General features: G+C 47.1%; 5 protein-coding genes across 5 annotated transcripts; 3 read left to right on the top strand and 2 right to left on the bottom strand.

Annotated features, from left to right (window-relative positions):
• The first annotated feature begins 1,010 nt into the window (after positions 1-1,010).
• Positions 1,011-5,885, top strand: F4813DRAFT_318157 (uncharacterized protein). Its single transcript, XM_049240965.1, has 3 exons — positions 1,011-3,954; positions 4,008-4,589; positions 4,650-5,885. The coding sequence occupies exons 1-3, from the start codon at positions 1,351-1,353 to the stop codon at positions 5,571-5,573; spliced, it is 4,110 nt and encodes a 1,369-aa protein (XP_049102223.1). The 5' UTR covers positions 1,011-1,350; the 3' UTR covers positions 5,574-5,885.
• A 3,339-nt stretch (positions 5,886-9,224) lies between these two features.
• Positions 9,225-10,289, bottom strand: F4813DRAFT_318297 (uncharacterized protein). Its single transcript, XM_049240966.1, has one exon. It carries the CDS (start codon positions 10,025-10,027, stop codon positions 9,479-9,481), a length of 549 nt encoding a protein of 182 aa, XP_049102222.1. The 5' UTR covers positions 10,028-10,289; the 3' UTR covers positions 9,225-9,478.
• A 2,208-nt stretch (positions 10,290-12,497) lies between these two features.
• F4813DRAFT_387119 (uncharacterized protein) lies at positions 12,498-16,636 on the top strand (the record flags this gene model as incomplete). The annotated part of the gene is made up of 5 exons (XM_049246519.1): positions 12,498-13,356; positions 13,406-13,438; positions 13,496-14,589; positions 14,652-16,142; positions 16,199-16,636. The coding sequence occupies 5 exons, from the start codon at positions 12,498-12,500 to the stop codon at positions 16,634-16,636; spliced, it is 3,915 nt and encodes a 1,304-aa protein (XP_049102221.1).
• Positions 16,637-19,938: 3,302 nt separating this feature from the next.
• On the bottom strand, positions 19,939-21,163 carry F4813DRAFT_387118 (uncharacterized protein; the record flags this gene model as incomplete). The annotated part of the gene is made up of 3 exons (XM_049246518.1): positions 19,939-20,095; positions 20,950-20,969; positions 21,047-21,163. The coding sequence occupies 3 exons, from the start codon at positions 21,161-21,163 to the stop codon at positions 19,939-19,941; spliced, it is 294 nt and encodes a 97-aa protein (XP_049102220.1).
• A 3,395-nt stretch (positions 21,164-24,558) lies between these two features.
• On the top strand, positions 24,559-27,816 carry F4813DRAFT_317777 (uncharacterized protein). Its single transcript, XM_049240964.1, has 7 exons — positions 24,559-25,304; positions 25,360-25,393; positions 25,451-25,627; positions 25,739-25,793; positions 25,849-26,082; positions 26,141-26,917; positions 26,968-27,816. The coding sequence occupies exons 1-7, from the start codon at positions 25,189-25,191 to the stop codon at positions 27,144-27,146; spliced, it is 1,572 nt and encodes a 523-aa protein (XP_049102219.1). The 5' UTR covers positions 24,559-25,188; the 3' UTR covers positions 27,147-27,816.
• Positions 27,817-27,830: the final 14 nt, after the last annotated feature.

Genomic DNA, 27,830 nt, shown 5'->3' with positions numbered 1-27,830 from the left:
TCGCCACCATGGTTTTATATCTGTAGTTACCGCCTCTTAGGGTCGAATTGCCATTGTTACGAATGCAATCCCTTCTACATATATATATATATATATATATACCTATATATACACTTTAAACACTTAATATTCATTCGCACTTGGCATAGCTTGAGTCTATAATCAAAGGTTTGAAGGGTTAATGACGAAACTTAAGGTACATAGCATCTTAAGTATATGTAGGATTGTCCGGCTTGGCAGGTAGCTGACTGATTGGCCAGTAGCCATATCTCACTAAGATGGAATCACTTTACGATACTATACTATGGCGAAGATATCAATTCTACGCAAAACAATTGTGTACTCTAAATTTTGAATGTTGCGACGTCCTTATTGATAAAGGGCTGAGGAGACGTTTGAACTGTTGGAGGACTTTGATTCTTCACATAGAAGAAAACCCTCGGAAACCCTAAGCGCGCGCCTCTACAGAAATTCCACATATCAACTATACATATACCTGCAGGACATATCTATGAGAAGTACATGTCGCATGCCGCACATCATATTCTCGTCTCGTGAGACAGGTTAAGATGGGGACTCGGCAGGCATTGGATATCTACGATGTTGACCATCAGGCGTAATTTCTAAGCTGGTTTCAGTTCTATAACTAGTGAAATTTCTATAAAAAGATTCAATTCTCGCACTCTCGAGAAGAAAGCATACCGCGTTACACCAAAAGCCCATGTGACTTGCAAAAAGGCATTGACGGTATTGACCGAAGGAGATCAAAAAGGGAAACTAAAAGGTGACTTCCATTGGATGCGAATCTATAAGTGAACCCCTCAACTCCCTTCGATGTTTAAACTTTAAATTTCATATGTGTACAACAATACATATGGTAACTCCCCTATTTGATCTTAGTTAGGTACCTAGGTCCTACATATATGTATTGACCTATTGAGTTCGTTGTGGGGAAATATAAAAAAGGTACAATACATACGTGACCCTAATGACCCTAATGACCCTAATGACGTTGGTGGAACCTCCTGCACCTCGTAAAAGGAAAAGCCCAACCCCCAGGAGCCGCCCAATTGTGATCTATTTCTAGACGTAAAACTTTAGTTCGAATTGCCGGCGGCGTCACCTGCAACCCACATACCTACCACATACCGCATTACCACACATACCTAATCACATACCTAACCTTATCATCGCCTGACCGACACTATTCTCGTCATCTCTCACACAATCTTCCTAACTAGTCTCCCGCTTACCCAAATTTCACAGGTCGCTTTGCGATGCTAAAAACATGCGGCGCAGATAATCCGTGGAGCAATACTTCATAAGACCAACTTAGCTTTGCTTTGTATTATGTCGTCCGCCTCGAGGACATCTTTCCAACGGCTCGACCGCCGCATAAACAGCTTGCAGAATAGCGAAAGACGCAGTCGTGCCGATTCTTTAGCTAGGCAATTGGCCGTGAGCCATGACGATGCCTACACTTACGCCCTTCGGGTCGCCTATCTTCACTATCTCCTCCAACCCAAGACCAAACGAAAGCAATGGGTTCCAGCACCGAAACCACCCTCGCGGACTCATACGTCCAACATTGCCGATTTAGTCAAGGAGTTCGTTCCGGGGAATTCTAGTGGCGTTAAACTCCCCCATGGATTTCGAAGTCCGCTTGAAAAGAGGCTAGAACGTGTTATCATGGGTGCAGAAAGAATACCTGGCTATAACGATGCTGCTGTCAAAAAGACATTTGCGCAAGCGTACACGGCTTTTACCGAGCAGGCCTTTCGAAAGAATATCGACAAGGAGCGCAAGGTCGAGCCGTTAGTGCTAATTTTCTATTCAGCTGCCACCAAGGCGTGTAGTCTTGGCCATGAGCCGGGCGACGATTCCTGGAAGCTTCTCGTCGATAGGCACCTCGCGCTTTTCATAAGGCTTATATCTAGCATCTTACGTGATCAGGGGCACGAGCGCGATAAATCAGAACTCATGGACAGGTTAAACACCCTTGAAAAGAAGCTCTTGACCAACGATCAGAACCTCTTCATTGACACAGGCCAGAATTCCGGAAACACGATTGAAGTGGTAGTGCCACTTAGCTACGATATGAAGGATATGCCTATGGTCCAATCCGTTGCTAAGATTTTTGGTCTCTCCCATTCCGACGTCCAGGGTCACATTGATGCCCAGCGGCAAATCTGGACCGAAGAAGCTGCCCTCAGAGATCTCAAGGCATACCAGCATCGGCTGAACTCTAACATGAGTGGTGCCCTGGGAAGTCAAGATTTCAACGCCGCTGAAGCGTACCAAGAGTGGAAGAAGGCGGAGGCGCCTTTCCTCTCGCAAATGATGCTAGAAATATTCACAGCTCGCCCAGAGCTAGCTCGAAGATCCACTGCTATCAGCCCGATTGATAAACCATTACCTGGAAGCCCCTTACCATATCCAGAAGATAGGTCGTATCCAGAACAAGGAATAGCGAATAGGGTGTCCATGTACGGCATGGACAACATACTCAATCTTGGATCCATGTCGCTTGACGATACTAGCAGTATCAGAGCTGTCGACGATGCAAATTACACTTTCATCCCTCCCGAGCCTCGCGAATTCTTCAAGGTTATTGCAAAATATGCCCTTGAGTTTGATGCTGTGCACGATGGAGAGGCCGAAGAATCTAGTTTGTTCTCAAAGCAGTCAATAGATCTCCTTACAGAGCTGTGTGTCCGCTGGCGAATCCCTCAGGTTACCCGTCTAGTCGTCTTCCTAGAAGTAGCAGCCCGCAGGTTCACCGATACTATGTTCACCGTAATTGATCTGGATAATGCCTTTGATTTGGTGAAAATTCCACCTCCAGAAGTCAAGAAGCCTCCCCACATCTATCTCTATAATGAGACCTTGGCGACTATAGAGCGGAGCAGGTGGACTGTTGCGGATTACACCGTGTATAAGCAGACACTACAAGCAGTGAATGATGCTCTCCTTCGCGATCTCTACGATACTTTAATGCATTGCTACGAACCAAAACCCCCATCGGTTGGACCGGCGCTACACGTGCTACAAAATCACATTTTTGACGACCCCGACTTCTCGCGAAAAGAAGAAGATGCACAAGAGTTCGCTCGCCTACTAGAGTCTGGCCTACAAGAACAGGCCGCCGTTGTCTATCGTGGCTTTCTCGATGCTGAGGTTCCTCGCAGTCAACAGGACTGGAATTTTAGCCATGTAGTCGACCTCGGCAAATCAGTCGTGAAGCTTTGCGAAAGGATTCAAAAGCGTTACAAGAAGAACCCAGAGATTCTGGGCGTGAACCCATTAACCGTACTTGTGGAGACGATGTTTCCCAATTTCGAAGACGATGCCCATGATTTGATAAAGAGAATCGTGCAGGTCGCGCAAGACCAGGGAGAAGAGTTACCTCTCGGAGATGGTTTCGATTTGTACAAGGAACTTGTAGAGATTCGGCGCATTCATAGATCCTCTCTTTTTAGTCGAGCTTTTACATTTGACGTTGAAGAGTTGTTAGTTGACTTCGTCTGGCGTTGGATTCACAATGCGGAAGCCCGAGCAGAACAGTTTGTTGAGGAAGCTATCAAGCAAGATCCATTCCAAGTACGAGGCCACGGACCCGATCATATTTCATTAGACTCCGAACGTCACAGCCATTCAATAATCGATATGTTTCAGCTATTTCACCAAACTGCTGATCAAGTTTTCAAATTGGAGTGGGATAACGACGTCCACCATGCCCGGTTCATGACTGCGCTATCAAAGATTTTTGCCAACAGCATTGCTCGGTACTGCGAGATCGTGGACCAGAAGTTTATAAAGGAGATGGACACGCCAAGACCAAACGAGAAAGAGGCAGCAGCAGCATCCCAAACGACGCAAGGAAGGTTCATGCAATACGCTAAAGATGCCTGGAATACTAAGGAGAGGGTCGAACCGTTTCAGTTTTATCCAGAGGTAAGATTAATACTAACTATATTATTTCAACTTGATACTAACATACCCTCCAGTCCTTAGTGAAACTGAACAATGTCGAATGGGCCATGCAAGAGCTGGATAAGCTCGAAAAGTCCATGAATGTGGATGCCTGTGCCGATATACTTGCAAAGGTTGATGGGCCTAGGAAGCAAGTCAGAAGGCCAGCTAAATACGTCTTCACTATTAAGATTGTCGAAGCAGAGGAAATCAAAGCGTGTGATCCGAACGGGACAAGCGACCCTTATGTGGTACTTGTGGACGAGTACCAAAAGCGTTTACACAAAACGCGGATTGTCATGAGATCTCTCAACCCCCGTTGGGACGAGTCGGTCGACGTAACAGTCTCCGGCCCTCTTAACATCGTGGCTACGATCTGGGATTACGATACCTTCGGCGACCACGATTTTGTAGGCAGAACCTCGCTGAAGCTCGATCCGATACATTTCAGCGATTACCTTCCCAGAGAATTCTGGCTTGACCTCGATACCCAGGGGAGGATACTTTTAAGGGTAAGCATGGAGGGAGAACGAGACGACATACAGTTCTACTTTGGCAAAGCATTCCGACACCTGAAGAGGACGGAGCGTGATATGGTCCGTAAAATTACAGACAAGGTAAGTTCTTCTTCATTTCCGAAATCACGTAGACAAGCAGCTAACTAAATTCGCATAAAGCTTACACGGCATATCAACGCATCGCTATCTTACGAAGCATTACGAAACCTCCTCGGGCACAACCTTGCCTCGCAAGTCAATTCATTCTTTAAACGAGCGTCCACGATCCCGCAAATCACAAATACCGAAATCGAAAACGCATTGCAGTCTCTTTTTGCGTACTTCAATGAAAACTTTGCTACTATGAAGGATACGTTGACGGAGGCAACCATGGTTGCGGTTATGACCCGTCTGTGGAAAGAAGTGCTCATGGCCATCGAAGCCCTCCTCGTGCCACCGCTTTCAGATAAGCCGTCTAACCAACGGCCACTTACTCAGCGCGAGCTCGATGTTGTCTACAAGTGGCTTGAGCTCCTATTCGAATTTTTCAATGCGCGAGACGAAGATGGTGAAGTCCTTGGTGTTCCCGCCGAAGTCCTTAGATCGCCTAAGTATCACGAGCTCGCCTCGCTCAACTTCTTCTATTTCGACTCTACCGAAAACCTGATTCGCACGTCAGAACGTATGGCCGCGGCTGCCGCCCAGCGTCAGCAGCAGCAGCTTCAGGGGCAGATGAGCCCCAATCGTCTCTCTGCACCCGCGTCGTTGGGCGTATCGCTTAGTCCTTCCCAAAGTGGCCCGGCTTTCGCGAGCATGGGAACCATCCGCAGGGGTAAAAGTATCATGATGAGCCGCAACCTTGGTACCATGCGCCGGGCCAAGGAAGAAAAACGGAAGGAAGCTCAGGCTGACCCATCCGATGACATGATTCTTCGGATCTTGCGCATGCGACCCGAAGCGGCTGGATACCTCAAGGAGAGACACCGTCAAAAGGAGCGAATGGCTGCCGCGGCGGCTGCCGCGATGATAGTGAAGCAGAGCGTTACCCAAGGCTGGAACTCGACCGGTGGCGGGTTCGGGCGGGGTGGTGTTCCGCGACGTTAGTCTTACATTCTACAGGATCAGGTCAAATCAGACGTCGAGCAGAGAATGAAGTTGTGTGGGGTTGAAGAGCTCGGTTTCTAAGGACGTCAGCGGTAAGACAAGGAGGGACGGTGTGATGGATTAGACTGACGTATTTGGGGCCCGGAGAGCTTAATATTCAAATCCTCTCTCCCATCACTTTAAAGATACCGCCTCAAATACGTCTTCATAATATTTTATCTTTATCTACAGACGAGTGGGAGTAAAAGGCGTTATTAGGCAATAAGTTCAGCGGCATTGGCATTCGACTAGATACCCTCACGAAGCAAGCTTTGGAGGTTTCACGGGCGCTTGAATTGTCTTTTATTTCGCTTCGTACCAGGAGCGGTCGGTACCCTCAGCGGTGTCTTCGATTTGCGTTTTTCTTCTTATTCTTATTTATCAGACGGCAACCGCCGAGAATCTAATGTAGCTAGCACACCAGAATGAAGCTGTCCAAGTAACACGAAATGACGATTAATGATGAATCCATATCCGCCCCGTCCAACGAGACGTGCTTGGGTCATACTCACGTAGGTCAGGTCCTTACCCACGAGACTCGGACCAAATGCAAGTAGATATTAATGGTACGTGATCCGAGGCGGCTCACATTGGCTCTTGGGATATGATATTGGGGAAGCACAGAAGGTTTTTGCTGTTCCTGCGCCCAACTACGACCGATCTTTTATCGCGCGTTGCTACTGTTTTAAGGCGGACTGGCCGTGAAGATCGTCCCGTATATGACATGTAATTAAGGCAGTCGACTGCTCGCGCAGATCGCAGCGATCGGCTAGAGCACCATGTGGTATTATATGACACCATCACCATTTACCCTATCAAACAGTCAGCTAGGCGGACGGGGCACTGCGAATGGCTTCCTTTTTCTTTCCTCGCCTTCTTGGCGCCCATTATGCTGCTCATTTTGCTCTTTTTCACGTACGATGTCGTCGGTGACATACGACGCACGTATAACACCAATACGTAACTGAATCAGATTTCCTACTCCTGCCAACTAGTAATAGCAGTAACCTAGCATTTTATAATTTTGCCCATAGTGATTTACTACCAGACCGCGGAGACACAAAAAGAAATACTATTCCAACGTTCCGCGCGGAACCACCAGCTAGCTCTCCAAGGGCATTCCATCTCGCGCCGCCGCGGTGTAGCTACATATCTAGCTAGCTAGCCTGTCTTCTTGTGCGATGGTTGGGCAAACCAAGGTCCATCACATGAGCATTTTTGAAACTTCTGGGTGGATGGGTTGGGAGGGAGCCCGTTGGCGATCTTCACCCTCTCGGTGCTTCTGCGCTGGTCCATGTTTTGAAAAAACAAAATAATCGGGAAAGGGATTATTAAAACAACAACAAAAAAAAGGACTACCTTTTGGGCAGTAATACTAGTGATAATTGTCCAACCCCGGAATTTCCCAAACTTTCGCATCCACCTCTCCCCGCCCTTGCTGTCCCCCAGGCCCTAAGATTCGCTCGTGCGTCCTGATGAGCGTTGGGTTGGGTACCTAGCATTCCCACGCAAGGAATTTGCAGATTAACAAATTGGGGGAAAGGGAAAGGGGGTCCGTGGCCGATCTTCTCAAGCTGAAACACAGATTTTGACAGTTCAGATGAGGATGTGACGGTACCCCGTGGGCGTATCTTATTCCCGCACAGCGCTTGATTTCCGAAAAACAGGCATTTTTGGTCCCTTGGTGGTGTTGGGCCAGACTACGAACAAGCCGCAACACCTAGTTAGTATTTGATACAATATTAATCAACATCGACATTTATCTTGATTATGATAATACGCGGGACTGAGTTTGACCTTTTTGTTGAATTGTGTTAGGAATGGGTAATAAAGGTATTATGTCTGACTTAGATCTGTGCCTTACGCGCCTCCTTTTATCATGTCAAGTGCTTACTCGGCTTTCCGTAACCCACCCCCTCCCCTAGTTTTCGTGACTTGGTTATTTGAGGTATTCTTCACGGTCACGGCCACGCTCCGAGAAGGATGTGATAATCAAGTTACAGCTGGGTGATAGGATGAAACCCAGCGATATGCTCCGTATATTTTCCGTATATTCGAGATTCCGCCGCGGCCGGGAAAGCTCCCGGCTTCGTAGGATTCATAAGGAATCGAGAGGCTAGGACACGGGCATTTTCAGTTACACTACCGGCCGTGTCGGAACTGTCAAAATGTTGTACGCGTATACATAAATAGCAAGCAATTTAGAAGTCCCGCGTGGTGTAGTGTATGTACGGGCGGAGTCTTTGGATCTAGCGGTGTCGGATTGTTTGATAACCTCACTTGGACCGATAGGCTAGACTACAAGTGCAATATGTCAAAACTAATAGTTAGACGGTGTGAACGGCGTGCTTAACAGATCCTGAGATCCTCGGTACTGGTTTGATAGTCAGTATATAGATGTGCCGAGGAATAGACGAACCTGGATCTCGAAGTGCAAATATTTATCCTTCATTTCTATGATAAGATGGTATGCAGTATCTGACCATGATCTTAGTGCTGAGTGGTTCTCAAAATATTTCCGCTTCAAGCATTGGAGGATTGGCGAACGAGATCCACGGTTCGAAACGCTAGCGTGTGTAATTTCACCTCGACTTTGTTCGCGTGCTCGGGGCGTATGGCCAGCAGGCCTTACAGGAGGAGCTGAGAGAAACTGAGGGACCGCGAGAATCAACCTGTTTAGCTCACCTTAGTTCCATCCCGTAGACAATACCTACCTCACTAGCCGGGCGCTATTCCACGCTCAGCGAGAGATATCTGGAACGACTAAACATAGAACGGTGACCAATGTGAAATGAAGAGAAATGTCTGTAGCCTAAGTGGAAACCTTCGGCCACTCCTTTCAGCAGCTAAGCGCTTGACGGTCCCTTTGTGGGGTTTTGACATACGGAAGACGAAAGGGTCTTTTGTTGTTCCTATGAATAAGAATCGTGGCGACCGAACGACCCATCGCATATCAGGGCTCCATTTTCCACATATGTACATTGACAATACATGGAAAGAAATAAAGAAGAAAAAAGGCCAGAAGAAACCAAAAAAAGGAGAAAATACGGGTGACAGTCCGCAGTGATCCCTGGATTCTCGCGTGTTCCGTTTCTCGAACTCGGCGCTACGCTCCAATAGCCCTACGAATCCGGGCCATTTGTCATGTCATCAAGAGCCGATGACCCGGGTTTCCTATTTGATTCGTTTCGAAGTCAGGGAAATCGGGGCAGTTTCGCGCATGGAATAGCATTTGATTGCCTCATACCTTTCGAATGCCAAGACCTGACACAGAGCGGGCAAAGACCCTGGGATGATTCCCTGTTGGGTCGGGCTGGGTGCACATGCAGATGTGCAGATGCTGTGACGTCACTCGACATCCTATCTATCTGATGGTATGGGGGGGGAGGGGGTAGGGGAGAGGGGAGGGAGGAAGCAATAGCAACCTTGCAGCCTCGATAGGGAGTTTTCCTTCAGATTTCCTAGCCGGTTGCTGACCTGCTTAATAAAAATGCGACTCAAGGTAATTTTAAATGAAGCATTTCGCAAGATACCGGTGACGATAAGTTGCCAATAGATGGTGGTGAAGTGCCCACCATCCGTCCACCCCCTTGCTGATCATCGCTGGGGCGAAAAGGGCAAAAGAAGGCTAGTTAATCGAAAAGAGTCGGGGGGTCTGGTTTGCCACATACACTATGAACGAGTGTAAGCTTTGTGCTTGTAAAACCGCAGCACAAGGCTACAGGGTCTCGTATGGTAAACAACTAAACAGCATGTCTAGCGAAACAGGAAAGTATGTGCTGCTCATCAGATTTGTAACGAATTTTGTTTGTATGCCGTACAGCAGAGCGACGCCGACAGGAGAAACGCACAAATAAAATAGCTTTCTAGGGTCCAGCCACTCCCGACAGATGGAGAGGGGGAGATGGGCCTCGATCTCTTGACCCATTTTGCCCATCTGCTAACGCACGAAGTCCACGTACCAATCCGGTGGAGACTCGGCTCGTTGTGCGGCAAGGTTTAGAACCAATCCACGAAGCCGTACACAATATCCAATACATCATTATGTACTTTAGGTAGCGGATATCGAATACGGTGTGGTCAGACAGACGGGACGACAATGGTTTTTGACTGCCCATGTGGAATTGCAAAATTGCAGAATTGCAGAAATTCCAGTCGGAGTGACCAACGGGCGAGCAGCTAATGTATGGAGCATCCAACTCTATGTAGGAATGCAAGCAGCAAGCACCATGCAGGCAAGCCAAGTAGCCACCTTGGGTACAGAATATGCGGCTTTTGGCAGTCCAGACCAATGGGGGAATACCTAAGCTGCTGTCGCTACTAATGTAGGTATCAAACTTGCAAAGCCCGAGTGACTGAGTGACAGTGGCTGCCACGCCGGAGCCGAGGGCAAGGCTCGAAGGAGTTGAAACCATGGAAACTCATATGAAGCTTTTGTGAGAAATGATTGATCGATAGATACAATACAAGAGTCTCTAGGATTCCAAAATAGGTCGAATAGGTCGAACATCTACCCTAGGTATGTAGTAGCATATGACGTCAGTGTCGCTGCTCAGCTTTGAGGAACTTGTAACGGTTAGGTACCTATCTACTAGGTTAGTATAATGCATTAGCAAGCATCACTTCATATTCAACAGGACATGTTGAAGGAGCTGGATAAGAATACGGCACACAAGACGGGGCGCGTCAGCTCATTGCCGTATCGAGCCTCACTAGATTTCCCCCCGAGCGACGGACTGTCTCGCATCTAACCTAGGTAAGTTGTAAGTTGAGTACACTACCTGAGTTAGGGTACATAGTAAACCCATCTGGGTGGAACGTTTACTGCCGCCCGCGGACTTTGCAAGCTTAGACCTTGTCGAGTCTCGTGGATGTGGAATTGGGTACCTGTTGTAGAATGCCTGTTAGTTTAGGTATGTACCTTAGGTAGGTAAGTGGTAAAGTGGTAAGTATCGTTTCGTTTAATTACCTATTCTGTAAATGATTATACTTACCTGAACTAGCCATATTAGTTGCATCGCAATGGCGTTACCTCCCGCAAACGTTCTGCATCTGCCTCCAAGATGCGAGATGTATTCTTATTACATGGAGGTAATATGGGATTTAGTTGTTTGGTTTGTCTTGATTTGCTTGTACGTACAACGTGAGTTTTAGTCTAAAGAGTTTAAGGTACATACGGTGTGTATATCTGTGTATCACAAGAAGGCATGCCCTTCCTTGGCGCTAAGTGCCGTACTATTGCGAGGTAGGCGCAGAAGTACTCAGGTAAATATGTATTGTACAATACTATTTACATGTACATAGCAGGTGATTAGGTACCTACCCACATAGCGACATAGCGACATAGGCGGCCAACCCAACAGTTCGTATTGAACTTGTCCACGCGGAAGCGATAAATCTATCTGGTCGGCTTGGAGGGTCAAGAGGCCAGCCTGCTTCTCCCCCAACCCTGGATCTGATAACGTATCTATGTAATGTCGAGAATATTTAAAAAATGTCCCTTAAAAATATAGATGCCTAGATACCGTACATACATTTATAGATCGCGCTTATACAGTTAAGTCCATGTCCATGCAAAGCCTATTTAGTGTTAGTGCCACAACCTTACCTCGTATGTACCTCTTTATGTACTTACATAGTGTATACCTACCTACCTACCTACATACCTGGTATGACCTACCTATGGTTTAAAGTATTGTACCTATTATTCGGTACCCACATAAGTACGGTGTGGATATCAGGGACCCTTCTTTCTAAACTTGGACAATAAGAAGACATATCTGTCACAAAGATAACAAAAAATTATATTTTCGAAGGCAAAAATTATAATACAAAAATGTAAAAACGGAAAGAGAAGAAAAAAAGACATATTCCTTATTATAGGTCATTAGTGCCCGAATTTACGTGCGAATACACGTGCAGTTACAACTTAACCCAACTCTTACATCAAGTCTTCCCAAGTCTCTTGTCTCTTCTGCGTGGGCTGGTCCATTCGACCCGGCTATTTCCTTCCCTAAGCCGTACTTCCCTCAGGCCTCAGGTGGTAGCGACCGTTAGCGACCAGTAACAACCAGTCAAAAAAGGGCAGGACTAAAGGGCAAGGACTGGCTAGCACATACATAGGTAGGTAGTATGTACGAAGTAGTGTGGCCCATAAGCCAGCCCATAAGCCCAGCCCTCTTCCCTTCTTGCCCTCTCATCCTTCAGCACCCCGACCCATCGTCCCCGCCTAAATCTTCACTTTCCCTTATTACATCTTCTTTTAACCAGGGTTCTAATTGGAAAAGTCAAAGACGGCCCACCTGTCCAGTTAGGTTAACGTAGCGGCCCTTGACATAGTGTACACTACCTAACCTTGACATACATTTTGCAGTACATACCTACCACCTCCTCTCCCAGCCTGAGCCCTCGTCTCTCCACCCACTCGCTTTCAAGCAGGGTCTCTCCTTATTCCGACAGAAGAGGACTTCCCTTTCAGATTTATCCATCTCATCAAAGTCACACAATTATCCTATACGACGATACGACCACCTATTATTATCATCTTTTTTACACTCGAGTATTACTATCGTTGTAATTGTATAGTCCTTAAAAAACGGTTTACTGTTTAACAATCTGAATTTAACACGGTTGTTCAAATCGCTCCCTTCCGACCGCCGTCAAGGCGGGAACGCCGCGACAAATCGCGAGATAGATCCCTCTTCTAAACCCGCTGGTCCGCTCTTGTGTTTTTGCTGTATCATCGACATCGGCATCGTCCTGCTCCATGCGTTCGTCATAAGCTCATCCAGCGCCTACCGAACGCTGGCTCGCCCATTTTCCTCTTACCATTTACGATTGACAGCCTGCATTTCAAGACGATTTAAGCGTCTTAAATCCATAATCATGAGGGTGATGGCCGACGAGGAAACCCTGGTGGCCACTGCTGCCATTGTTAAATCATTAGCCGTTTACCCCCAAGATGCCAACTCCGCTCCTGTTCCTATCGGCACCAATTCCCAAATCAGGTTACCCGGTCACGAAAGCCATGCTAAGGAAACTCTCGAGCGTGAACTCTCTGCCCTTGTAGTCAGGATCCAACAACTCGAGGCCAAGGCCAGTATTGGGAATGGTGCAGTTTTTCCTGATACGCCTAACGAGACTGCCGAATCTCTTTTCGGTGATGATTCTAGTCCCCTAGGTGGCAAATCGTCAGGAGGTCGCTCTCGATTTGCAGTCCTCCCTCCCGCCCGAAACGGCGCCAGTGAGGAACGAGCCGTGAAGGTTCTTCCCCTCACTAATGAAGATCTCGAGGGACTTCATGAACATGTCATAGACCAATCCAAGATACTCGACAACCAACGCCAAGAGTTGACGAACGTCAATGCTCAGCTTATAGAGCAAAAACAACTGCAAGAGAAGGCCCTTGAACTCATTGAGAAGGAACGGGTCGCTGCCTTGGAACGAGAGTTATGGAAACATCAAAAAGCTAACGAGGCCTTCCAAAAGGCGCTCCGTGAAATCGGTGCTATTGTTAGCGCCGTCGCACGAGGTGATCTCACTATGAAGGTTCGAATGAATACTGTAGAAATGGACCCGGAAATTACCACTTTCAAGCGGACTATCAATACTATGATGGATCAGCTCCAGGTCTTCGCCAGCGAAGTGTCCCGTGTCGCACGTGAAGTCGGCACAGATGGCATACTTGGCGGCCAGGCCATGATCGAAGGCGTGGACGGAACTTGGAAAGAACTGACAGACAATGGTAAAGTGCTTCGCGAAATATTCACCAATATTTACTGACGTTTGGGTAGTTAACGTTATGGCTCAAAATCTCACCGACCAAGGTTCGTTTAAAATCGAATACATCTTGTTGAATAATAATAGCTAATCATTATCGGCAGTACGAGAAATCGCTTCAGTGACAACTGCTGTTGCCCACGGTGACCTGACTAAGAAGATCGAGAGGCCGGCCAATGGTGAAATTCTTCAGCTCCAGCAAACCATCAATACTATGGTAGAGCAACTGCGTACATTTGCATCCGAAGTTAGTCGTGTCGCCAGAGATGTGGGCACCGAGGGTATATTAGGAGGCCAAGCCGATGTAATGGGTGTTCAAGGTATATGGAACGAATTAACGGTAAACGTGAACGCTATGGCAAATAACCTTACGACCCAAGTGCGCGACATCGCAAAGGTTACTACTGCTGTTGCCAAAGGAGATCTCACTCAAAAAATTCAAGCCGAATGCAGGGGCGAGATCTTTGAACTCAAGTCGACTATCAACTCTATGGTTGAACAACTATCCCAATTTGCACGCGAAGTCAGCAAGATTGCCCGAGAGGTCGGAACCGAAGGCCGTCTCGGTGGTCAGGCTACGGTCAATGACGTTGAAGGCACCTGGCGTGATCTCACCGACAATGTCAACGGTATGGCTATGAATCTGACAACGCAGGTGCGCGAGATTTCCAAGGTTACAACGGCTGTAGCAGCAGGAGACCTATCCCAGAAGATCACTGTCGAAGTCAAAGGTGAAATGCTCAGATTAAAATTGACGATAAACTCCATGGTGGACCGCTTAGGCAAGTTTGCCTTCGAAGTCAGCAAGGTTGCCAGAGAAGTCGGAACCGATGGAACCTTAGGTGGTCAGGCTCGGGTCGACGATGTAGAAGGAAAATGGAAAGACCTCACCGAAAATGTCAACACCATGGCTCTGAACTTGACTTCTCAGGTACGAGGTATATCCACGGTTACCCAGGCTATCGCGGATGGCGACATGAGCCAGAAGATCGACGTACAAGCGAAGGGCGAGATACTCGTATTGAAGGAAACCATTAATAACATGGTTGACCGCCTGTCAGTCTTCTGTAATGAAGTACAACGTGTAGCAAAGGATGTCGGCGTAGACGGTAAGATGGGAGGCCAAGCAGATGTGGGAGGTCTAAAGGGACGATGGAAAGAGATCACTGCCGATGTCAACACGATGGCAACGAACTTGGTAAGTTCTGCCTTTACGCTCTATTACGTGTTATGTCCGGTGAAGCTAATGATACTACTTAGACCACCCAGGTGCGAGCTTTCGGCGATATTACTAACGCTGCTACCGATGGAAACTTCACCAAGCTAGTCGACGTGGAAGCTTCTGGCGAAATGGACGAGCTCAAGCGGAAGATCAACCAGATGGTGTACAATCTTCGAGACAGTATCCAAAGAAATACGCAGGCAAGAGAGGCGGCCGAGCAAGCCAACAAGACCAAGTCGGAGTTCCTCGCGAATATGTCGCACGAGATACGAACCCCCATGAACGGTATTATTGGAATGACACAATTAACTCTCGATACCGATCTCACGCAATATCAGAGGGAAATGCTGAATATTGTGAACAACCTTGCCAACAGTTTGTTGACTATCATTGACGACATATTGGATCTGTCGAAGATTGAAGCTCGAAGAATGGTAATAGAGGAAATCCCGTATACCCTACGGGGCACCGTTTTCAATGCCTTGAAGACGTTGGCCGTTAAGGCGAACGAGAAGTTCTTGGACCTTACATACCGGGTTGACAGTTCTGTTCCTGATTATGTGGTCGGTGATTCCTTCCGTTTACGACAGATCATTCTGAACCTGGTGGGCAACGCCATCAAGTTCACGGAGCATGGGGAAGTGAGCTTAACAATTCGAAAAGCCGAAGGTGCCCCTCCAAAGGATCCCCGCGAGTATGCAATCGAGTTTGTCGTCTCGGACACGGGTATAGGAATCCCGCCTGATAAGCTCGACTTGATTTTCGATACTTTCCAACAGGCGGACGGGTCCATGACTCGTAAGTTTGGTGGTACCGGCTTGGGTCTATCAATCTCAAAGAGATTGGTTAATCTAATGGGCGGTGATGTCTGGGTTAAGAGTGAGTTCGGGAAAGGCAGCTCGTTCTACTTCACCTGCGTGGTCAAGTTAGCAGACGGCGAGGTCGCGTCCATCGAGAAGCAACTGAAACCTTACAAGGGGCATCAAGTGCTATTTATCGACAAAGGACGCACCCAATATGGGAGAGAAATCGTCACCATGCTACAGAGGCTTGGCCTTGTACCGGTGGTTGTAAACACAGAAGGAAATCCTCACGTGCCTGGGTCGGACGATCCGCCATACGACGTGATCATTGTTGAGTCTATTGACACCGCCCGTAAGCTAAGGGCTGTTGAAGACTTCAAATACCTCCCGATTGTCCTTTTGGCACCAGTCGTTCACGTCAACCTGAAATCATGTTTGGATCTAGGTATTACATCGTACATGACCACTCCTTGTAAACCAATCGACCTAGGGAACGGAATGGTTCCTGCTTTGGAGAACCGTGCTACACCATCCCTAGCTGACAATACGAAATCGTTCGAAATTCTACTTGCTGAGGATAACAGGGTCAACCAGCGACTAGCTGTAAAGATTCTCGAAAAATATCATCACGCCGTCACCGTGGTTGGGAATGGCCTAGAAGCCGTGGAGGCGGTTAAGAAAAAGAAATTTGATGTCATCCTAATGGACGTTCAGATGCCAATAATGGTTTGACACCCGCCGCAGTGTTCCGAAACCAATTACAAATTGCTAATCGTATACAGGGAGGCTTCGAAGCTACCAATAAGATCCGCGAGTACGAACGCAGCCTTGGTTCTCACCGAACACCGATCATCGCATTAACGGCACACGCTATGATGGGAGATCGGGAGAGGTGTATACAGGCCCAGATGGACGAATACTTATCCAAACCTCTACAGCAAAACCAATTGATACAGACCATTCTAAAGTGCGCAACACTTGGTGGTGCTCTACTCGAGAAGAACCGGGAGCGGGAACTGGCACGCCAAGCTGAACAAAAGAACGACGGCAAACCGAATGGCTCAGCACACTTGAGGCCCGGTCTCGAGGGCCGTTCGATAACATCGAATGAACCCTTGATGGGAGCCATGGAGAGCCCCTCTCTCGTTTCGGCGAATCAAGACGATCCGCTGCATAGGGCACGTTCAACCCTCTCTGAACCTTGCGTTCAAAATGACTAACATGCGGTCGTCCCGTTCAGCTCCTAATAAGAGCTCATAGTAGCTGATCAGTTTCCAATGCCGGTCAGGCGTGAAGAGCATCACTCGCTCCGAGTGGTGTGTCGATTCATACATCCGGAGTCCGTGTTTCAATCAGGATTAATCTTGATCATTCTCACGATACCCATGGCCTATGAGAATGCCATCAGTTCCAGGCATCACCACATAAATTTCTTGTACTCTCGTTACCACAAGCTTGATTACGAGTGGTGTAAAACCCGGCTGCTGTTGTTGTCCGTTCTTGGGTCTATGCTTTTTTTATAACGACGCACGGGGGGGTGAACAGGATGTGCCGCTTTTGGGGAGGAAATATTGCAATTGTCGGTGTTTCATTGGGCGTTATTTTGGCTTCATGTTTGAACATCAATCATGCGTCGTTTGCGAATATATTAGTCATGAGGAGGCCCTTGATATAATCGTTTGGCTATATCGGACCACCGAAGAGAGGGTTTCGCCTCCTTGGGGAATATGAAGCTTATGGGACAAGTAGCGGCATGCTAGATTCCTATTGTCGAAGTCTTGGCAGATGGCTTATATCATATTCGGAAGTAAATATTGTGGGGTCCCAGTATCATGGAATTCAGTTGGCGCTTCCTATGTTCGTTGATTGCTTGTCCGTGTTGAAAAGAGGGAGGATTAGCCTCTTGGTCCGCAAATGGGATGGGTTGTCCGTTAATGGATAAGAAATGACGAGCCAAGATTCTTCATCTCTTCCAAATACGTGTAAAGTTATGTGAAACGACAGTGATTTTGCCTAGCATTTCTCTCGTTGATGTGGATGTATAATCACGCATAAATCCTTTGAGCTTGAATACCTACATAGGTAACCTACGTACGTTGAATCTAAGTTAGATTTGCGTAGTAATTAAGTAACTAAGATACTCGCTGCTGAATAAGAAACATATTCATCGTATTTATATTCCGTACACAGATAAGCTTCTCTAGTAACCGATATTTATAGGTAATTTAGTTAACTACCTCTTTAGATGTGCCGCGAAGCTTAACATTTATCTTGTCTCGAAACTTATATGCACGATTATATATAAAGCAAAGGGGAAGGTTTGTATTTTAATAGTTAGAAGAGGGAATATTTAAACAGCGAGATAGAGAGGTATAATTAATAAATAGGAAAGGCGAGCCTAACCGCCGCCACGAATGGGTACTTGGTGTAAAGCTAGAGGAATGATGGTTATTAACAGTTCACTCCAGATTACATGTATTGAAGTGGCTTGGGAGGTCGTGTTTCGAGGCGTCATACGTGCAGACTAGGATTGCAATAGTATGGCTCTTGGGCCCCCTTTTCGGTCCAGGGGGTTCTCGTCATCTTACATGAGGTACCTATTGTCTCAATAGTGAAAGGAGTTCTTTACTGCACAGTAGCTCGATTGTGCCGTGATGTTATGCAGCTTGAGTTTACGAATATGAGGGTATTATTACTGGGAAATATATTTATATTTTAGTTCGCTTGTAGTGGTGACGGCTACGGTGACCGTGTCAACGATTTCAATAAACTGGCAACTAAATCGATGTTATAATGGGATTGTATTTGTAAGCCGAGGTGGTTTATTCTTTAGACTTGGTATGTATGATTGATACATATAGCCTTGCTGCCCTAACAATATGTAGTGCTAAGACTGACTACCTATACATATTACCGGGGTCATAGTTTTGAGGCTTCGCAATACATACACTCATCTCCCAACTCCCCCCCTTACGGCAGTTTATTCATTTTGTTGTACTTTCTTGTAAGATTATTCCTTGGTCCTCAAAATTGCTTGGGTCTTACGTTGAGTTAGTAGGTGGTTCGTAACAATACGAACTCGCTACCGCTCTCCAAACTCCTCATTCGTAGACCGAACAGCGCCCAGGAATAATTTCCTCCCTTTACCCTGTAGTTTCCCAGCGCCCAGCCGACTCAACCAATATTGCTACCACCTATACCCCGAGCTGATAGCAAGGCACGGTGAACACGCCGGAGCGGCCTCCGTGCAAATTTCAAACGTCCTATAGGTCCCGGGGACTAACCCGATCAATCATGATCGCGTTCCGTGACGTAGTACTTATGCAGACCACCACGGGTCTGCCTCGTATGTCTCTACGCAGGTCAAGTGGGCAGACATGACTCCTTCCGCCCGGAGCACCGCTCCCCACGGACGCGTCTAGAATATGTAAACGATCCAGAAGAAAACAGCCGGGCTCGATGGAGGAGAGTGCAGACTTTGCATCGTAGCCTGGCAGGGCCGTGGAGAAGGCCCCATCGGTTGACTCCTCCTATTCGATTCTGGCGCATATTTACGATATGGCTAGTCGTGTGATTGTGGGACCACCTCCGTGGTTCCTTTTTTTTTTTTTTTTTTTTTTTCTCTCTTCAATCCTGAGCATAGGTCCTAACCTAGGTGTGGGTTCTTTGCCAATCATGAACAAATCAGCCCAACGTTGTCTCGGTCAGCCGAAAAAGCATCATCTGTTTACGATGTACCGATATAGGCTTGGACCTGCTAATCGAGTCTCACATCGGCTGCGTGGTCCATGTTTTGCGATTTAGACGCGACCCGCGTGTTCAGATGGATCGTTAAATGGTGAGAGGCAGAAGAGGCCTAGTCCAAGCACCCTTGAACGACATCATTCCTTCATACCAAGCAACGTCAGATGTTCAAATTATGTTTAAAATTACTTCCGAGACAACGTTTGGTTATCCTCTACGTCACTTACATAGTACCTTGAGCCTCAAAAATTGTTCTTATTTATTCGCCAAGTACAAGTGTAGCTACCGTTTCTGTTAGACTATTCTCGCGGCCCACACCATTTCGCCTTTCTAATAGTGGCATCGTGTTTGCCACAGTATGATAAATAACATAGATGCTTCCGCTAATGCAATAAATTCTTTGATCTATTTCATTCTATGCTATGTGATGTATGTATGTACACTAGGCTGGTCTGGATCTGCACCACCAGCGCTTCTGCGGGGAAAGCTTCCAAGAGAACTTCCCCTGATCTCTTGGAATAATCTATATGGGACTGCATGTGGAGAGTATACATACATATATACATACACTACATATGTAGGTGTATGTAGGTATGGGTACTGTGGCGAATTAAGGCGATCTTAGGCGATGGATGACTGAAGATAGCCTTGCTCGACATGTATGTACTCCCCCAACCCGTTACATATACACAATAGACACCTGTACCACAGCGGAAGCCCCCGCTAGATTAAACGCGACGTGGTCCGATAGACGAGGAGGAGGGAGGAGGGCAACATGTTATTTTTCTGCATTATGCCCCTGCTCTTCGGAGTTCTCTTTCGTCTTATTTGCATTAGGCGAGGCAGGTCCAGCTTCAATAGATGCTAATAAGGCATCGAGCTTGCTCTCTAAGCTTGTCAAACTTGCTTCTAAAGCCGCGGCTTGTTGCTCACCCCTGTTTAAGCATACGTTAGCACTGCGTCCTCATCAGGGAAACTGAGAAGTGGCATGCGGACTCCCGACATGCTCCTAATGTATAACTAAAAACAGTCTAGTCTTTCGACGAGGCTGTTTTTTTTTTATAGGTAGACCTTCCCGTTTAACAAGCTAGAATATTGCAAGGGCCAGTCATCAGATGTCGACACGCTATGGACAAGGACATGCCACGCTGAAACAAAGGAAACCGAAGACTTTTGGGATAGATCGGCATTGGTATTGTAACGAGAAAGGGCTGGCAACCTAAGCAGCTTTACTACATAGGCATCCGACGTGGAGCCAAGTCGCCAAGCTAACCACGCCTAGATACGAGCAAGAGGAGGCGCAAGTAAGGCAGCTAGCCACTTGTTTAATCAACCGGGGACTTCCACGGTGAAAGTGGTGTTGATGGGCAGCAGGCAGAGCAGGGCAATCATGAGTAAATTTGGTTTCCCGTGTAAGGATTACACCCGGGTGGGATTTCGGATGTGTAAAGTGGGTGAGTGGCTCTGATTTGGAACCAGGCGGGGATCTAGAACATCGGGTGAGAAAGACAAGGGGGGCTGCGCAATGGGGAATAGTCGTGCGTATGTATGCACGAAGGGAATTTAGCATGACGAAAGGATGGGCAAACTAGGGGTCTAGAAGCGATTGGCATGGCAAATGATGGGACATCCGAGGCGAATTTGGGCATTTCCATGTAGCAGCTATATGTATTCCGAACCTCAAGTTCGGGAACACACGGCCAGCTGACCTGGACGAGATCGACGGCCGATCTCCCCAAGAAGCCGTTTTTGAATTACCGATAAGGCTGTAATAATAAGCGTTACGTACCTAGTGAGGTCCTGGAATGCCTAAATCCGACACAGGTTTGTTAGACCAGGAATTGCCTGATGCTTAGCGATGTTCTTGATGGGTGCCGCCGACTTACCTTAACCATCTCGGCTTGAGTCGATGCAGTAGAGGCGGATGCATTTGCTGAACCTCCGTTAGACTCTTGGGCCTTGAATGTGGAAGGATCCTTATTTTCCGACGGTGATTTGGACATGGTGAAGCTATTCTACCAGCTTTATCTCGTAAAGTAATAGAGTGTGTACTGTTAAAGCAGTGAAGATCGGATGTGATTCCCGGATCCAAGATTCAAGGGTGGATCTTGGAGAAAGAACAGGTGATTGGCTTGGCCACTCCTAGGGGAGAAAACGGTTGAAAGCTTTTTCGGGTTGCCACTCGAGATGGAATTATCTGGTTTGGGACAGTATGTACCTAGGTAAACACACTGACACACCGAATAAAGTGACAGAAGAGGTGGAGATGTTGAGTAAATGCTGAATAAAGATTAGATAGACGACGGATCGATCCGAATGGTTTCTTGATAGGTGGACCAACTTGTCAGCCTCTCCACGTGAGAACCTTGATGCTTGATGCTTGATGCTTGATGCTTGAATGTCAGGATGTCAGGATGCCTGGATGCCCGGATGTATACCTACTAGAATATGTAGGTCATGTAGTATACATATGAAAAGAAGATGCATGCGACTTCGGATACGATTAATAATGCCAACTTGGTCTTATTTCACAGAAGATCGACAATCAAACGTTGGCCTCAAATGTAGATCTTCTCTCCAGCTGGAAAATAACCCCGGCGTCAAAACGAATATTGTTAAGATTGTCTTTCCTTTCCGTGGTCTAGATCGTTGGATCTCGGCATTTTAAACCGTTGCTCAACGTTCTAGCGTGCGGGCTTCTATTGGCCCTGGTGATCTTTTTGGATTGCATTTCGTATGCAGCGAAAGAAGAAAGTATTCAGGGATTGACGATACCAAAGAAACGAGGGGTCTCATGTTCACGTACATAGCTTAGGCTATGTACATGTAGCCTTGCAGGCCCACGTGTCTATGTACATGTATGTATGTATGTATGTACATGTACCTAATGCATGTATGTATGTATGTACATACCGTAACTGTACTACTATTTTTGATTGACGTAGGTTCTAGCTGCCGTTAGGTTTGTTGGATGCAGATGGCCGGTCGGAAGATTCAAGCCTGGGGTACGTCAATTTGGGAATCGTGATGAAGAAGTTAGAACAGTTAAAAGAATTCCCATCCACTTTGATGGGAAAATATGGGAAAATATGGGAAATGGTAACACTGCCGAGTACGAGAATACCTTAGCCCCACGCAATTGCCCGCGCAGTTGCGTTGCCCACGGTATTATGCGGCAAGAGAGAAGACTAACGTGACCTAGTATTATATGCCCTTGAACATAGGTACCTAGGTACTCATACATATCATGTACACCAGCCTTATTGCATACATGTATGTATGTAAAGCATAAGGCCTACATGCATAGTTGTACATACCAAGAATCAGGTGATTCCCCGTATTTGCTTTAGGTCCACGTAGGATCAATCAATAGCCATATTCCGTATGTACATAGGTACCTGTCTATTGGTGGAGGGGGTTCCTACAACTTATGCAACTTGCTTCGTTCGCCAACCCATTACAAACCACCAAAACCACCAAAACCAAAACCACCAACAGTAGACAAAGTACTGTCTTAACTATGGAAGCCTCCCAATCTCGATCTTGTCCCACAATGACGACCAATATGATATCTTATCATGGGCGTTCTCGTTGTTATTAAGTTATTTATGTCTGTAATCCAAATCTCGAACCTGGCCTTTGGCAGCCGATGTTACCTCACGGCCTTTAATATACCCTTTACCATCTTGATCGTCGCTTTGAATACCACAATGCCGGGACTAAGATGACCTTTTCCCCTACGTATTTAGCTCTAGTGGGGTGCGAGAGGGGGCAGGGTAAAGCAATCGCCGATACATAGCATTAAGAGTGATTGATTGATTGTAGTAATAGGGAAAAAAAAACCAAAAAAAAAAAAAAACCGACTGATGAACTCCAGGAGTCTGGGGTTCGTTAGCTCAAGAGGTGCCAAGACTTTCGATCCCGGGCTGAAAAATCGATTGCGGCACCCTGCGCTCTTCCCATATACTCTCATCTCATTGGTAGGCTGTCGGCAGCCCTCTTGGCTCCCGCTTCTCTCTCAACACTGGCTGGTGGTCCGACACCCCGATCACCCCGATACCTACTTCGGTTCAAGCCTAGATGAGATGTACCTGACAAGAGTGTCTTCGTTGCTTCGTCAGCTTTAGGTCGTCACCACCGAACCTTTAGATAACTGTAACAGAGACCAGACCCGTTTAGGAACTTTGACGCCTTCCTTAATGGTAGGATATGGGAGAATATGACAAGATATATGAGCAGACAGACATCAGACTGTGACTCGTCAAAGGAGAGATCAAGCGGCTCTCATGGCGCTACATCGACACGACGTCAAAAGATACGTCGCGAGGAAAGATGGCGGCGACTCGGGGACAGACACACGCATCCAGAACATCCTAGCAGGGAGACACGAGGTGAAGCAGCCCACTGATTCGTCCGAAGTTCTGGCCAGCGATCTCGATCTCCTCTTAGCTTTGTAACCTGTCGTCTTTTACATATTCCCTCGGCCTTCTTGTCGTGACATTCGTTGCTCCATTCCCCATGACCATGACCGGCACCATCTACGGGCTTGGGGGGGTGTAAGGCCACCGGGCTTCTTCTCTGTTATTTTTCGCACACAAAGCTCTTTTTTTTTTTTTTTTTTCGCGAAGATCGAAAAGTTGGACCCCCGAAGAGACGGGTATCCCTTTTTGAGTTGGCAAACGTACATCCACCGAGCTACTAAGCTTTTAACCCCGTTAGCCCTGTTAGCCCTGACTAGGCTGCATGAGCTCGATTCTAAACATTGCATTTCATTTATGGGTCTTTGGGACAAGACGGGTTGTGATCTTCTAGGAAATAGTCACGTTCCTGAACGAGCTTGAACAGTCTAACAGTCTAACAGTCTCGCCCAGGTCCGAGGGGGCTATGAGCGTGACAGCATACCTCGATAGATACATATAGCCAGGTACCGTGTGTCGGCCGGTCAACTTATTATTTTATTTTCCATCAGCCCATTTTTCGAGCTTGCATGTTTCCAGGACTCTCCCGCCAGCCCGCTGGCCATCAGAAAGAAACGGACGGGAAGCTAGTCCTGTAGGCGAGTGGTGAGTTTCTATTTTTCCCCTTCCAAAGGTGCACTAGCTTTTCTGGGTCCTTGGGTCTTTTTGGGACCTTTGCCGCAGCCGTTTATTTTCTGACTCTCCCTTTTGCTGTCACACGTCAAAGTTGTTCGATTCCTATCGATTCCCCTCGATTGCGCTACTCATCGAGATCTGGAAAATGCAGAGGGATCGTATATCATCACAACAGCCCGGGATCCAGAATGCTAATCTCCCACATTTCCCCTAAACATTGCCATTGACCATTACGGGGCAAACAGACAAATCCGATCATCGATCCTTTAATGCCACACAACATAAACAGCATAGCCGATTATTCGCAAACCGCAAACCGCAAACCACAACCCGCAACCCGCAACCCGCTATCCGCACCATACCACACAGCACATGTGCATTCTATCCCGTATCCATATCTTCTTGTCTTACACACTCGAGAGATCTCACACACATACCCTCTCTCTCTCTCTTTCTCTCTCTCTCTCCTCTAGCACTCCAGCAGAGCTTCTCATTAACTAGGTATCTCGGCATTCCACTCTTCTTGTAATTCTAGACCCCACGCCCCACACATCTGGACTTTCGCATCGAACCCACGGCGCATCCTCGTCTTTACGTAGCTTCGACGGCCTACCCCTGGAAGAATAAGCAACCTCGACGCTGTTCCAGCAGCAGGGTGGTTATTAGACCAGTTATCTCGGTGAGGAAGTACGACTCACTTCTCTGTGAAATATCGAGGTGTGGTGGAAGAGGTTGAGTCGTCTTCAAATACTTTCAACCGTTAGCGAAGAAAAAGAAACCCCCACGCCGAATTCTTCCAAAGTCTGCTCGACGAACTATAATAGGACTTGGGAGCTGCGTCGTCGTAATCGTCACGTACTGGGTAATCGGAAATCCCGATGTTGAATTGAAACTTTCAGCGTTTAATCCGCAGAGACGCGGCCAAAATCAGCTATATGAATTCCCTCGAAGTGATTTTCGGCGAGCTAGGCATTACTCAGTATCTCGATGCCTTCATCGACCAGGGCTTCGATTCTTGGGATACTATTCTCGATATCACCGAGTCTGACCTGTAAGTCCCGTGTTCTGACCTATTTCGGACAATCGCTGACGATGGTTGCATTCAGAGACGCACTTGGCGTTAAGCTCGGCCATCGAAGAGTAAGGCGCCCACTCAGATAAATATCTACCAGATACGGTGTACTAACCCCTCTAAAGAAACTCCAGCGTCGTATAGCGAATTATCGTGGTGTTGCGCCAGAAGCATCCTTAGTGTCGCCTACATGCACGAGTATTGAAGATGCCAGGATCGATTCGAACCGGACGGAATCTGTCAAGTTGGAAAAACCAGACGGGACAGCCGTCGCGAAGCGCAAATACAGACGCCATCCCAAGGTTCGTGCTGTTCTTTATAATCCGATACTTTGTGTCTGCGGTTGGGCGACTGCAATATTTATTTCGTTCCGTTCCGTATTGGTATGCGACGCGGGTCTGACATTGTAATAGCCAGATGAAAATGCACCGGAGCGCCCCCCATCGGCGTATGTATTATTTTCGAATAGTAAGTTTTATTTTATTGGTGCCCGCCATTGGAACCATCTGCTGACAAACTACAGAAATGCGAGAAGATCTGAAGGGGCAAAACTTGACCTTCACGGAGATCGCTAAATTAGTCGGTGAAAATTGGCAAAATCTGAACCGCGACGAAAAAGAGCCGTTTGAAAGACAGGCACATGAGGCCAAGGAGAGATACAACCGTGAGCTAGCAGAGTATAAAAAAACAACCGAGTATAGAAAGTACTACGACTACTTGCATGAATTCCGTAAAAGACAAGCGACCCAATTACAAGGTAATACCAACACATCCAATAGTATCGTCTGAGAAAATTGTGCTAATAAATTGAAAAGAAAAAGACGTTTCCAAACGTCTAAAGTTAGACTCTGATAGTATTCGTGGTAGTAGTACCAGCGGTGGTTCGGCCGGGGCAAGTGGCACGACCAGTGGAACAGTCAGTGGCTCTGACAGCCAACCCGGCAGCGAGCCGCCTCCTACACGCCAACAGAGGCTAGGTTCTTCAACATCAACTGTCGATAGTAGCTTCTCTCCTGGCCTGAGCAGCATACACCACGGGGACGAGTTACATTCGCCTAGAACACTCTCGTTTGACGAACCGAGTAGCGGGCGGTCGCGTGGATTATCTAGCCCCACTTCCCGTGACAACTCTTCTCACCATTCAGGCCGTCGATCCGGATGGGCCGACGGTCAACGGATTTATGGAGAACCATCCGGTGCGCCGGTTTCTTGGTTCGACCCGAGAGGTATTCAAGGAACCTTGGTACATTCCCCCGATAATGTTTTATCTGGCTCCGTCTCAAGTCATGGTCTAAACAATATATCCGGCCGTATTTCGAGATCCGGATCAAGTTCAATGTCGCGACCGCCATCTTTGAAAACCGAGCAGTCTTCAACAGGTAGTATAAGCTCGCTCAATTCCTACAATATCCCGAGAACTCCTAGCGATGCATCACTGCCGATACACGCTCTATTATCATCCAAGCCGGAGCCAGCCTATCCTTCACGTCTACCTCCACCGGCCCCACAATCGCAGCTACCGATAATTCAACCACAATCTGGTCGTCCATTAGGCGACCAATCAAGCAGTAATGGTATCGATCATGATAAAGGTACGCTAGTGGATCTTGGAAAGTTGAACTTGATAACTGACACTATCTAGGATTTCCAGGCCATACTATTCCAAAATATTCAACACTAGGCTTTCAGAAAGATGCCGGTTTTGGTACGCCGGTCGAACCAAAGTTAACTGCTACTTCGAAGTTGGGTAGCCTAAGCGATACTGGTCTTGACGGTATTAGTGCCTTGCTCAAGGCACGGGAGATCGTCGATCGACGATAAAAAGGGGGGGAAGGGGGAAAACGGGCGCAATCTGTTGCCCTGTCTTATTTTCCCTGGCGTGGACATCTGCACTAACCATATTTGCATACTAAGGATTGACGGAGTATGGTATTTACGATATTTTGACATTTATGACTGAAATTACTTGGATGGAAACGAGCGTTCGGAAATCGCAATACGACATGATACTCAATGGTGACCATCAATAGTCGCTACTCGGGTTCTCCAGGATTTGCTATTTTCCCTCTTCATATCCTTGGAGGTTCTAACGAGCGGCAACTGCGAGACTGCAAAGTTAATTAGCTGAATACCCATTTTCTATCCCTGTGAAAATCTCGAGGCACAGCTGGTTTCGAAAGGAAGATTTCCACGTTTTATACGAGTTACATGATTAGATGTGACTACTAGTACTTATTATCGTCGCTATAAGACTTTACATATAGGAGTTTCTTTTTCTTTTTTTCCCTTTTGGGAACTGTTATCAGGTGGCGCTCTTACGAAAGAGAAATGACAAAAATTCGGGCGTTGAGGTGTCTCGGTCTTGTTTCATCCTATACCTTACTATGTTTATATTTCTCGCTGTGGGCGAAATGTTCAACGGCCGACGGATAACCTGCGATCTGGGAAGCTGCTACCGGTCGCTTTGTGTACGTTGTACGGTTGTCTTCGCATAACTACTTCGCT

This window comes from Daldinia decipiens, assembly GCF_022478715.1.
Source record: "Daldinia decipiens strain CBS 113046 unplaced genomic scaffold F4813scaffold_7, whole genome shotgun sequence".
Classification (NCBI taxonomy): Eukaryota; Fungi; Ascomycota; class Sordariomycetes; order Xylariales; family Hypoxylaceae; genus Daldinia; species Daldinia decipiens.
The sequence above is the reverse complement of the archived record's forward strand: the minus strand, read 5'-3'. Positions and strand labels throughout refer to the sequence as shown.